Source organism: Polypterus senegalus, chromosome 12 (genome assembly GCF_016835505.1).
Source record: "Polypterus senegalus isolate Bchr_013 chromosome 12, ASM1683550v1, whole genome shotgun sequence".
In the NCBI taxonomy this organism is placed as follows: domain Eukaryota; kingdom Metazoa; phylum Chordata; class Cladistia; order Polypteriformes; family Polypteridae; genus Polypterus; species Polypterus senegalus.
In genome coordinates this window covers 56,322,566-56,336,177 of record NC_053165.1, presented here as the reverse complement: position 1 = coordinate 56,336,177, position 13,612 = coordinate 56,322,566, and the positions used below count along the sequence as shown (strand labels likewise).

General features: G+C 36.9%; 1 protein-coding gene across 19 annotated transcripts in view; it reads right to left on the bottom strand.

Annotated features, from left to right (window-relative positions):
• The window catches only part of arvcfb (ARVCF delta catenin family member b), a 292,166-nt gene that overhangs the window by 180,592 nt on the left and 97,962 nt on the right, over positions 1 to 13,612 (bottom strand). For 12 of the 19 annotated variants that reach the window (XM_039771488.1, XM_039771493.1, XM_039771494.1 and 9 more), the window contains 3 exons: positions 11,932 to 12,027; positions 6,902 to 6,998; positions 3,839 to 4,077 (listed from right to left, as the gene is read on the bottom strand). The exons of 1 other annotated variant lie outside the window; for it this stretch is intronic. In XM_039771488.1, coding sequence (XP_039627422.1) covers positions 3,839 to 4,048 — 210 coding nt within the window. In that variant the 5' untranslated portion in view covers positions 4,049 to 4,077; positions 6,902 to 6,998; positions 11,932 to 12,027. The remainder of the gene's footprint in view (positions 1 to 3,838; positions 4,078 to 6,901; positions 6,999 to 11,931; positions 12,028 to 13,612) is intronic. 6 more of the 19 variants (XM_039771491.1, XM_039771508.1, XM_039771489.1 and 3 more) reach the window with 5 other exon arrangements.

Below are 13,612 nucleotides of genomic sequence, written 5' to 3'. Positions count from 1 at the left end.
CAATTAATCTTCTGCGTAATCCCTGCGTAATTTGGCTGTGAGGTCAGTGACTGCTCAATTCTCACCATGTACTACAGCACTAAGGCTGGTTCTCAAGGGTTGTTCAATGCAAGCTGACCAAAAAAAATTCAAAAAGTGTCAACCAGCTTGACTAACAAGTGTTTTATTTCACTACAATGATTTCCTTACATCTCATTTTCTAGTAAGTATGTGGGGTAGGCCTTAATAACTACTCTGACGATAAAAACACAATTTTCAAAAAAGCATTTGTATTCAAGTAACCGCCTGCCAAAAGAGGCTGACCCAGGCAAACTGCCTGCCTTTATATATGTCAAAACACAATTTAAAGTAAAATGAAAAAGAAAATCACAATCCTCCCTCTCTCCCTCCAGTCTTTAATTTGTATTGCAACTGCTGCTGTTACTACTACTTGCAGAAATCAAAACACCAACCGAAAAACAGCTGGAAGAAACAGACTTGACGTCTAGTGAATATAACAGAATGTGAAGATAAGTGATCACTTTTATCAAATAAACTAAAGATTAATAGAATAAGTCTTAAGATACGGAAAACTGAAATAACTTTCAAATATCTCCCAATTTCAACACAGCAAATAAGAAACTGCTGCTTTTTTCAGTTTAATTTAGTATATTTTTTAAAAGCAGCCTTCTCTGATTACAGAACAGGACCACAAAACAGGAAGAACAAAGCCTGATAGTATCTGAAATTTGGGAGAATACTGAAGTCCTCAGAAGAAAAGCAGGACAATACAATAAGCACAAGCAAACTCTTCAAAGAGGCACTATTGTGAAACTGAATTCAGATTCAACTGCTATTAGGCAGGGACGCAATTCATGCTAGTGAAAATCATTAGACAGACAGATACTTTATTAATCCCCAAGGGGAAATTCACAAATGATGTTTGAAGATGTATGATGTTTTGAGGCAGAAAATCTTCACTACCATAGAAGTAGCTGTACTTCAGCACTTTAGACCACACACAAAAGTGTAACATTTAAATAAGCATATAAAGATGTTGGTTATGAAAGGAACCTAAAGATGCAGCGGAGGTCTAAAATTTGTTCTTGTTAACATTTTTTAAACAAGAAAATGCTTGTCCAATGTATGCTGTTTTACTCTAAACAGACATGCCTTTTAATTGCCATTGCACTTCACACAACTGAATTTAAGGTTTCTTTATCAGTCTAGATGGAAAAAAAAAAAACAAAAGAAAAAAGAAAAAGAAATCTAACATGGAAACCGGGCCAGCACCTTTCATATTAAATTGCAAAACAGATATCAACAATATGAAATAAAAGATTCAAACGTAATGGGCAAGCAATTGAGCAAGTATGATGGTGCACAGTGCTTTGCCAACCTCAAATGTAAAAGAGTTTAAAATACATGACCATCAGGCAGAAAAAACAAAAGAGCACCAGCCAAACAGCAGCAGAATATAAGTAATGAACAACTTAAAGTCAAAGAGTGCCTGCCCACTCCTATCCAAGATGAACTCAGAGGTGGCATTCTCTTCAGAGACACATTTTCCAGTCTTTTGTTGCCCCGGCTTGACTTTGTTGATAGATATTGCTGGCACAAAACTTCAAAATGAGAAAGCATTATTCATAGAACAATAAAATGTCTTAGTTTCAACATTTCATATGGTGCCTTTGTTCTTTTTCAATTAAATATAGTTTAAATGATTTGCAAGTTAAGGTATTCTGTTTTATTGACACTTTACACAGCGTCCCAACGGTTTTTGGAAACAGGGTTGTACTAGCAATTGCAGTGTGAAAGATGCAGTGTTGTAGTAGATTTAGTGTTGAAGTACTTTGTATAGTAACAATGCCAGTATATTAGTATGTAAAGTAGTGAAGAGGTAAAGGAAGATGGAGATGTTCTGTTCAAATGCCATTTTTATGTCTATTTTGTTCATTTTCTATATTTACATTGTTGATTTTTTTGGTTTCTTTAAGTTCATGCATCTTTTATCATGTTCCTTGTGTTTTCTGGTGATCCACCCAAGAAACAGGGCCAACTGCCCATCATTGCAAGGGACTGCCCTTAGCACTATAAAGGCAGGGGCAACCCACAGTCCCTTGCAGTTCAATCAAATGAAAATGGGAGCGGGCAAGTTTTTTTTTTTTTACTATTTTTCTGTGCTTTTAATTATTTTTTGTATTTTAAGCTCTTTGTAGAAAATAAAAATAGGGCAGTACATTACTGTTGCACCACAGACTCTGATGATTTCAACTCAATACAACCACAGATATAAATAATTTACAAAAACTGGCAGAATAAAACGACAATGGTCAGGGGTACTGGTATAAACAGTACAGTATATACAGACAGTTTGCAATTTTCATGTTGTCCCCAAGTCCCCACAGGTTTCTTCTCTTCTTCAAATTAATGTGCCAATTGGCAACTCTATACTGGCCCAACATGTGTAAGTGTAATTGTGTCCTGTGATGGACTGGTACCACATCCAGAGTTGGTACTTGCCTTATCCTTGTTGTCTTCAGCTGGAGAAAAATTAACCAATGTTGCCCTTTTAAGGCAGGCAACTGAAAAAGTTCCCTAACAGAGATGTGTCCTTAGGGGCTACATGAGGATGAGGATTGGAGAGGTGTGATGAAAAGACAGCAGAGGTTTCTAAGGAGGTTGCCAGTCCTTACCACTGACACGATTGAGTAACTTGGCTGGAAGTGACACAGAGAGTTCATTTAAACTCACCAGCATAACTGAGTTGGGAGGAGAACTAGAATAAAGGATAACAGAAGAGGAAATAAGAGAGAAGGAGAAAGAAAAAAAAATGCAAAGTAAAAGAGAAATTCACAAACAGGCCACCTCTCCTGGCTGGAGATTTCACCTGCAAAACCCAGAGTGACAGCAGCATTCTTGTTTAACGTATTGATTTATAACTAGCGTCCTCTCCAATGTTTTATTTTTTTATTGCTTCTTGACAAGATTCAGGATTTAAAGTGTTCGGCATACCCATCTTGTTACTGTGTGCATATACTTTGGGAACAGTTACATATGCTAGCAAGGGATTGCCAAGCACAAAGGTGACAAAGGATAAAAGAAAGTCACCCAGTACTACAGGACTACTCACAGGAAGGAGTGATCTCAGATAGTGGTAATGCTTAATGAAGTCCTGGAGACGAAAATAGAAAAGCCTACCTAGACCTATGCTGGAAAGCCCAAAAGAGGAATCAGGTTGTTTTTGTGTTGTTTACTGTTATACTTTATGTATATGCATAAATATTTCATTGATACAGACAGTAAGTCTGGTTCTAATATTTCTGTAGTGAAAAATGGCTACTCAGTTACACTTTTTTTCCTTATAGGCTATCATTACCAATTTTGTGCCTTCTTCTCCTTGTTAAAAAGAGCACAGCTGTTCCCATTTGAATTCGTCTGCTTGTAATTTTGTTTCTTCCTTGTGCTGTTCTGTGTTGTTCAAAGATTAGTTTATTTTCTGGAAATTCTCTACAACATGGGCATTGTGCTTGCTATGAGATCGCAGACTGTAATTTATACCCACAGAGAATCTGAGATAGTGGTCAGCATTAATGGCAAGGAAAAATTAGTGATGGCTGCCGTTTTTGTTTTTTTAATGCTCCACATTAGCAAAAAAACAAAAAACACTTGGGCTTGAGGAACAGTGGCACGCCACACCACAGTTACTAATTAAAACAATACAAGCAAATAAAAAGTTAAAAGTTCATGGTTTTGAATGGATGGGTGGAGGCACATGGAACTTCTGTAAGCCATGCATGTGGTGACAAAGATGGCTTCATGATGAGAACATTCACAAGAAAAAGAAGCAGGCCGTTACCTGCATTACGATCTGCTGCCATGCCAGCGGCTGGCTGCCAGTGGTGTTGCACAAGCTCAGGCGGTCAGAGGGCTGATTGGCCCGTTCCAGCTGTAAGGAGACATTGCGACGCTCTTCTTCAAGGGCTCGGGTCAGCCGCTCAAAGCGGGCCTCCTGTTCTTTAACAGATGCTAAAATACTAGCAGCAGACCTTACATCATAGTCATCCATGGCTGGCCTGAGAGCGGGACGCCTGTTAACTGATCGGCACAAAAAAAAGTGGGGGTTAACAGTTAACAACAAAAAGTCAAAGACTGGATAAAAATACACAAAAAACATATTCCATAAGTAACACCATTTAATGTAAAAAAAAATGTTCTGATGTTATATGACAAACACAGGCAGCAAGAGGACAAACTGAAAAGCACATTTGAGATGAAGAAAATGAGAATTACACTTGTCAGATGCTCAGGTGGCATGGGCTTGTATTATCTGTGATACTGGGACAGATGCAGTCGGTTCATAAAGCAATGCTCCTGTACACATTTACTACAGGCATGATCTGCACTTTTCACCTCACATGTTTTTCTTTCACTCCCACTGGGACTCTTTCAGTTTTGCTGGTATATGAAAGGGCTGTGAGTGCCTCAAACCAATCAACTATCCTGGCAGGCTCTCTACAGTTTCTGCCTATGGACAATCAGGGAGCACAAAAGTCAACAAAAAGAGAAACTAGAAGATGACTCGAAAGAAGGAGTGACAGTAAAGCAATGAAACAGGCTGAGACAGAGAGAGAGAGAAAGAAGAGCGCACAGTTATATTCTATGTTTATTTCACTGTCAATTATATTATTTTTCTTTGTTGTATATTGTCTATCCATCTCCTCATTTACTGTCAGTCTCCTTTTCTGTTCTTAATTTCTTGTGAAAGATTTTGATGAGTGTTTGCTTATACATTAATTATACTCAGTTTTATCTATCTAAAATATGAAATTTACGAAACCCAATACACATTCTATGTTTGTAAAAAAGAACAAAACATTTTTATGCTGACTCGAGGAAGACAGCTGGAGTGAGAGAGAGTAAGATTATGAGAAAGGACTGATAAATCTCAACATCAAAATACACAGAGCGGCAGGTCTAAAACCATTTTTAAAACAAATAAATAAATGGCAATGAGACAACTGCGGCAGGGGCCAAGAGAAACCAGTGGATAAGAGGCCAACAGATGGAAAAAGGAGTGGACAGTTTGATAAATAAGCATAGAAATTAGCTTAGTGTATTGTAGTCGTACATTTCACACTTTACCATTTGCTTGTTTATATTTAGGCACTTTAAGAACATAAAAAGTCTTTAAATAAAGATCTTTATCTTAATGTACACTACATACTGTTTTTGTGTTTTGACGCATGTTCTTTTGATTTTAACTTTAACTACATCTGTAAATATGTAGGCCTACAGATGCTTGGACTTGTGTATGTAAATATGCAAAGTATAACCAAACTGAATTGTACAGAAATTATAATGTAAAGGTACCTTATTTTTTATGTGTATATAAAAATCTACATTTATATTTCTTTACATTAATGGGCACAGATTTATTATTAATATTTTCTACATTAAATGCTATTGTTTTATTATTAATATTTAAAATTAATTTATTACTTACATAAGTATCTGTCATAGAAAGATTAATTTTACTTATTGAATATCCATTTTAATTTAACTCTTTTTCTATTTGAAGATTTCAAAACAGACAGTACAATAATGCCAATACCTAATGGCAGTTCCTTCTCTCCCTGTTAAAGTCCAGACTATGGTACTGTTGTGAATAATTTGTATGTTTTACTGAATATTAGCATAGGATTCCTTCAACTGTTGTCCAAAGACGTGCTATTAATAACACTATATTTGCCCCGAGGCAGAAAACACAATGGCATCCCTTTTAAGGCTGGTCACTACCCTCAGATATTGTAGTGAAAAAAAAAGGCAATTTCACAAGATGCTTGGTGGCTTTCCCTACATGTCTCTCTATTATAATAAAAAAATCCTGGGATGAGACGTGACCTTGTCAGAGAAATACTTTCATGTCCCTCGAGACGAAACTTTGTGCCAAGAGATTTAGCCACGCCCAGGGCCGGCAATAAAAGATAAAGAGTAGATGACAAAGCAGAACATCGTAAAGAATTCAAAAACGTTGGCATGATACACATGCAGAGCAGGTCAGAGATAATGAAAGTACGAAATTTCGAAAGTTTCAAAAAAATAATAGTAAATATTGCATTAGCGCAAACAAACGGAAGTTAGTATCAGGGAAAAGTACTTTCTTCCCAATGAAGAGGCGTATCCGTGAGAATTAAAAGATCTGTTGTTTGGTGAAAGTTAAATCCACTTAACGCGAGCAGTAGAGATGCGAAGGGCCTGGCACATAGTGCAGGTTGGGGGGCGTTGGTGAGCCCCTAGAAGTACAACAAAAAGAATAATTAGCATGTGCAGCGGGTTTTGATTTCAACCAAACTTTTATATGATATACAAAGTCAGAGAACTACAGTCAAAGAAAATAAGATGCATTCAGACTCAAACTGAAAAACAAGCAATTGATAAAACCTATAAAAATTTTGAATGCCACCAAAGACAAAGAATCAAAAACAAAACTCCATTATTTTGGGTATGCGATATGAAACAGAGATGAAAACAATGAGTATGGGAGACAAAAAGAGATGAAAGACACAGAGAGAGTGAAAACAAAAAGAACAAGGGCACAAGCTGATAACTCCATGTGTTTGTTTTGGGTTTATTTTTGCAGCCCTTCCATTAGCAAGCAGATCTGAATAAAGAGAGCATCTAACTTTTCAGATTTCTTTAGACAGTGTCTTTTTAGTTTGTGTACAAATTGGTTTTTGGATAATTTAACATGGCATTTTCTTATGGACATGTGTGAATGTCATCCTTTCAAAGGCAAGCAAATATGAAAAAGTAGCAATAGCCATGATACACTGATGCCCATGCAGTAAGGGATCTCATGGGGAATGGCAATTACCATGCAGAAACCAAGACATGAAATGAGGAAGCAAACAGTATGCACCTTGTAGATTAGTTAAACATAAAAGTTAGAGAACACACATCAGTCACTGTGGATAACCAAGTGCTGAGAAGGCAAAGCACCACAGAAGAGCAGGAAGCTGAAATAGAGAGAAAAGTGTTTGTTAGAGGAAGGCCTCCATGTCCTAACTAATGTAGGTAATTACCAAGATCAGTCAGTGTTACTAGCACCACACAAAAAAGAAAAAGATTTTCAATTGTAAATATTCAGAAAAAATAGCCCAATAAATCAATTGATATTAAAGCTTTAATTGAAATGCAAAACCCAGTAAAATACTGTAACACACACACACACACACACACACAAATAATAACTGCTAAATAAAAACATTTCCTGTCATGGCAAAGATTTTTCATTTTTATTACAGATAAAACAACATATTAAAAAATAAAACAACTCAATTGGTCTCTTGCGTCAGAATCCTCAGATTTGTCAAAATCAGTCATATCCTAGAGGACTGTTCCAAGTGATCTTAGATCATGCAAATTTCTAACTAAGGGACAACGCTTTATTGTTTCCCTCACCCCACCAACAGGTTAGTTCTCTGTGTTCTCAGCACTTGAACAGAGAGAATATCCAGAGCAGAGCAACCCACCTTCATTAAGCTACAGCCAGTGGTGATTTTTCAGTCTGCTCTGTCAGCTTGAATTTCCACAAGATTCCTGTTCCCTGATGCGCAAGCAAAGATTTCACTCATTCGAGTGAGTAATAACAAGACAGAGAGAAGGGTCAATAAGCAGATACGAAGCTGGTCACTCTGTCTCTCACTCGCTTTTCCTCACCTCACAGAATTATACAACTCTAACACTATTTCTTTTTTGAAGCTGTAAGATGTACAGAATAACTTCAGAATATTGTCTAAAGCTTTATTAATTAATGGCTTTTATTTTTACTGTTTAAACACCTTTCCACAGATCCATGTGTTAAACAAATAAATGCACTTTCTAAAACAGTTAAAATCTTTAAGAGAGGGTGATTAGCACTCATCAACATTCTTCTACTAAAAAATCTGGTCCATGTCACAGAATAGTCCAAATTCTTGGCATCATTTAAGTGCAGAGGGGCTCTATTGTGCAACTGGTCCTAAAATAGAAGCCATGTTAATCCAAAGTAAACTTCTGGAATTCCCCAAGCAGCATTCCAAAACTTAAGAAGACACTTGGCAGCTGTTTGCTAATGATTGTGGATGACAGATGTGACCTCCACTGTGCTAATTTTTAATAATCAACGGTGTATTCCTGGCTCAGGTACCACCCAGTGAGCCATGTTAATCTTTAAAGGCTTGTAAATCTGCCAGTTCCCTTCTTAAACCCTTTGACAAGCTCAGGAATCTGTAACTAGTGTGTTCCAGTCATAGGAATGAGTACTCTGGCTCTAATTATTAATGGGAATTTACATAACACTAGCAAAGAAATTAACAGAAGCAGTATATCTGTGAGTTTTTCATCAAGGGATTAAGTAACCAGTACAACCTACCAGCAAGTACCAGTAAAATACCAAACAGACATGAAACCTGAGAATTCTCATTGGGTGGGCTGCGAAACACAAGCAAGCAGTATAACCCATTTACAGGGGTGCTTATCAGACATGGATGGAAGGAATGGTTATTGTGAAGTTCTTATTTAAGTGGGAAAGTCAACTCTTAAATAGGAGCCAAAAACTAATGCAATCATGCTACATTGGCTGTTTCACTAAAGAAACACAATAAAGAATAAACTACTAACAGAAATCTGTACCAAATCCTTGTGAGTCATGATGTCTAGTCAGAAACGAGGACCATTAGCTAATAACAGTAGAAATACAGCTGGAACAGAACACATGATAGACAGGCGGGATGCTCATTTGGAACAGAAGCTCAGCCTCAGATAACGCTGGCACATTTCCAGCTCGGAAATCTGCCTCCCTCAGCGCCTAACTTTTCATATTGCTTCCTCCTTCCCTACTGGGAAGAAGGATTGGGAATTCAATTTTTAGTATGCTTATGACAGAAAATAAATAATAATTTTTAAAAAAGCACATACACACATGACTTTCATGATACTGGCACAAGCAATCAAAAACCTGAAGTAGCAGCAGCATCAATGAAACTTCAGTTAACAAGGACATATGGTGCACACTGAATACAGAGGCTCCAATGTAATTAACAGAATTGAACTATGTACTATAGGTGCCACTTACATGGTGAGAACAAGGACAAAGGGGGTCCATATCATATATAATTACTATTGTCAACTATATTGTAATTTAGGGTCTGAAACTTAAAGGACGAAGTGGGCAGTACTGCCAAGCCAAATCTGGATAGCTTTATTTTTCAAGGTCAAGCTCAATGTACTGTATGGTCATGTGCACACAATATAATGCAATTAAATTAAATTCTTACATGCACAGACTAGTTACTATGTCACATTTCAATCAATGACCTTGCTCCAAGTCCTGAAAAAAAGAAAAAAATTAACAAAACTAAATATATGCCTATTGTCATGACAGTGAGAAGTATATCAGTCACCTGAGAGCCATGCAGAAGTGGACATTGCCTTTAAAATTTCTTCACCAAGCACTGGCTTCCTTCAAAACAAACATTCTCATTTCAGAGTCTGAATACCAATTTCACACGCTGGAATGTCCCCCATGTGAAAAGATGTGCTTCTCTCTTATTCCTTTGATGTTATCATAACAATTGTTACCAGTATGTGATGTGGTGAGAGAGGTTGGGCAAATTCTTGGCAATTAGTATTTCCCATGGGCAGCCCACTGACTGATTAAACTGCTTTAAGGCTCAAAAGACCCATTCCTATAAACAAGCATGGAATTGTCTAGTTTCCAATTTACTTTGCATTAACATTGCTGGTCCTTCATTGCTTTCTCCTTTTCTCTGCTCAAATTTTGACATTACACAGTCCAATATTATGTGAAGTGGAGAAAAGTGAAAGCAGTGATGCACACCAGAAGTCACTGCTGTGGAGAGTTTATCAGCCAGGTGGTACCCAAGAAGCTGCTAGGAGCCAGGGTGAATTTACAGGGTCCAGAGGTACCTCTTCTATGTGTGCATCAAAGAAAAACACCACAAGTTATTTGCAATCATAATTATGTTTGAGATGACTATCAATTCGATTCAGTGTAATGAATTATACACCAATATGCTGCCAAACCAAACGAGGGGGAATGTGGGATGGTTGATGATGGTTTTTTTTATTGAGAAGTGATTCCCAAACACATTAGGTAAATTTAGCTATAAGAAAAAATGAGAATGCCAATACCAAAAATGATGCATAATGTATGCTTTTAAGGAATGGATTACAATATGATACAAGAAAAGTCACTAGCATACATGAAGAATGCTATGCCAAAAACAAGTACAAAAAGGCCACAAATTCATGAGGACAGTCACAGGTGGTAATCAAAATACAAAGAGTGAGTTGAATAAACACTGGTACAACAGGCAGAGTGCCATCAACAGCAGACTTTCTATCACCTAAATGCATGAAAAAGTGAGCTCTGGGCTTTTGTGAGCCATGACTGAAAAAGCACATATTAGATCTGCACACTGATTAAATTAATGGAGTCAGTGGGGGTGGCACAGAAGGGAACCAGTTTCTTTGGCTCTAAAATGATTTACTGCACTACAACTCTTTTTTACATAAAAACACAATGAGAAAATAATTGTTTTTATCTCGTAGCTATAAGCAGTCAATGACAATAATCTAGTAAATGAAATTACAATAAATTATATTTTTTAGTGCGCTCTACCCAGATTTTCTTTTCTTTGTACTCAATAGAAGAGCAACATTAAAATCTGTACTTCAGCCAAAACTTCAGAAAAAGAGGCCCTGTGAGATGTGGCCATACCTTTAGTTTCTGAGTATGCATGTGGAATTTAGTACTGTCAGCTTTCAATCAGAATGAAGTTACTGAAAATAAACCATGTCACTTGCTGATGTGCACTTTATATTAGGAATCACCTAAAACACAGTCAAATCATGCAAGAGTGGAAACGCTTAAAAAGAAGAATCCCAAAGGGCTAGCATAATGGGCAGGCTCATTATAGCAAAGATGAATCCAGAAAGTGAATCTGGGTGCAGGTTAAAAATCTCAAGGGGGTGAGTAAGAATTTACTCAATCCCTTACAGCTGATGGATGCTGGCTGAGTAATTCAACTTAAAGTTGACTCTTTAGGATACTAATTCAAAGCCAAGTGAAACTGCAAGGAGTAAACCATGTCCCAGCAGATATGAGGATGTCAAAAATAAAGATGCAATAACATGTTAACATTACAAAAGCAAGGTGTGCTACAAGGTGGAAAACAAACAACCAAATCAGACTGCCATACAGCCATAGTGAACATTTGATTCAAGCCAGGCTGACACAAGCCAAGCACATCTCTGTAGACTTAGTCCAATCCATCATGTTCAAAGGCTCCCATTTCCCTAGCCCGAGAGGACTGTAGTTCAGACACAAAACACAATCAAAGCATAAAACCAGCTTTTCTACTGATTTGCAGTGCATTTTAATTTATGGCTTTAATATAAATTAGCATATCAAAATTATATGCAAAGCAAAAGGAGGAGCTTAGGGAAGTGCCACATCTGCAGTTACATCTCGGAGGAAAACAGCCCCCCTTGGACAGGATGGAAACTGCTGAGCTGCAAGTCAATTGAATTCCTAAGGAGATCATCCTGAATGATTAGATATGACATTGGGGTCTTCTGTTTGTCTGCAAACAAATTTGGTATGTTTCTGAAATCACTACATAAGCTTTGTTTTAACTTGACAAGATTCTTCGCAGCCTCACTTTGCTTGGTAGTAAGAAGGAGCTCAAAATGGGCAATGACAACTCGAGAAAATATTTAGGCAAATAGTGAGGAACAGCCTAGAAAGAAAGATGGAAGTCGGCTTTAACCTTTAAACTGATGCACTTTGTATTCAAACTCTATCAGCTTCATCAACTTGACAGCTATTCGGCAGCTGTAGAAATGTTACCATGCAGTTAAAACAGAACTAAAGTAGAAAAATACCTTTGAAGTTACCAGAGGTGATGCAAACCTTAGGTGGCAGGGTAGCTCCAGTTAATGTACACAGGATTTGGACATTTGCTCCAGGAGACTGACCAGCTAAAACAAAAATAAGAAAACACATTATTTCACAAAAAATATTTTAAAGAGAAGAATACCTTAAGGCTAAGAAAGCATTACAGCTGCATTTAAATATGTTACTTTGGTAAACATGACAGATTATTGCCAAGTGTGTCCAGTCCCTCCAGTGCACTCACAATAATGACCCAAACAAGCAAGTTGTTGTGCATATGTTTTCATTAAAATATATGTCAAAGAGCTTTGAAGGGCTATGGATTATAAAATGGAAGCAAACAAATACAGAATTGTAAAAAGGAGAGTTAGTACAGTAGGCAGAAAGCCCCACTCTTCACCAAGCATTAGGTGTCTTTTGCTTAAACATGCTCCATAGCATTTCCGCAACCAGCGAAGTGAAGATAATACAAATCCCAAATAAATAAATAAATAAAATTCCCCTTTAATATCACAAAGCAAACTGAGGTGCAGCAGTCCAAATTGTTGAATAAAGTACTCTAACAGCAAAAAAAAAAGAATATGTATTTACAAGGGATCCATGCTTTTATATTAATCATTTATTGCATTTTAATTCAAGAAGTTTTATAGTCTTTAACCAGGTTTACTTATGTAATGTTTTATATTGTAACTGCATCCCATTTGGATATATGCAGACAAGAAAGGAATGCTGTGACATTAACATGAACAACCTATGTCACAGTGTTAATTTTATCACACAAGCCCCAATCTCCCGAAACACATGCAGGGTGCTAGATATTCCAGCTATGTGTTCCTTTGCCATTTAAATCAAGTACCAAAATAATTTTTGATAGAGTGTGCCTGCAATGGACTAAAAACCTGTCCATGGCTGGTTTCCTATTTGCACACAGTGCTGGTGGGAGAGGCACTGCCTGCAACTTGATAAACAGGTAAGAAAGTGGGTGGATGGATTTTTAAACAATACTTTTCATTATATATAAATGAGAGTGTAATTCCAGACGTATAAAGCATAAAGCAAGCTGCAGATTAAACAATAAAAGCAACTAGAAGCTAAAAGGGAATAACAACTTATTTACATAACATAGATTACATACAGAAAAAGAAGGTTCAGTGGAATTTTTTATTCCAACTGGAGAGAATCTACCTAAACCAGAATATCTGGACAAAGGCACTTTCAGAGCTAGGTGCACATCAACAACAACAACAACATTTATTTATATAGCACATTTTCATACAAAAAGTAGCTCAAAGTGCTTTACATAATGGGAAGAAAATCCCAAGCACAGAGACAAGAGGGAGTTCTGCAGCTAATCATCTTTATATGATGCCAGGTGTCATACCGGCTAGTTAGAGGAAAGGAAGTGCTGTCAGATACGAAGTATTAGAGGACACAGAAAGTCAGGCTTTAGCAGTTCAACAGGTATTTCACATTAGCTCCTACACCTTTATCTATTTTATTAACTTCTGTACCCCACCCACACGAGTATCAAATCACACAAGGAGTCTATGATATTGTTTATTTTTCACAATAGCATAAATAATTGACTGCATTGGTGGAGATGTCACTGAGGTAATTATTTTTATCAATATGAACAATTTGAGCTTATTCAGTAATGAATGAATATGATAT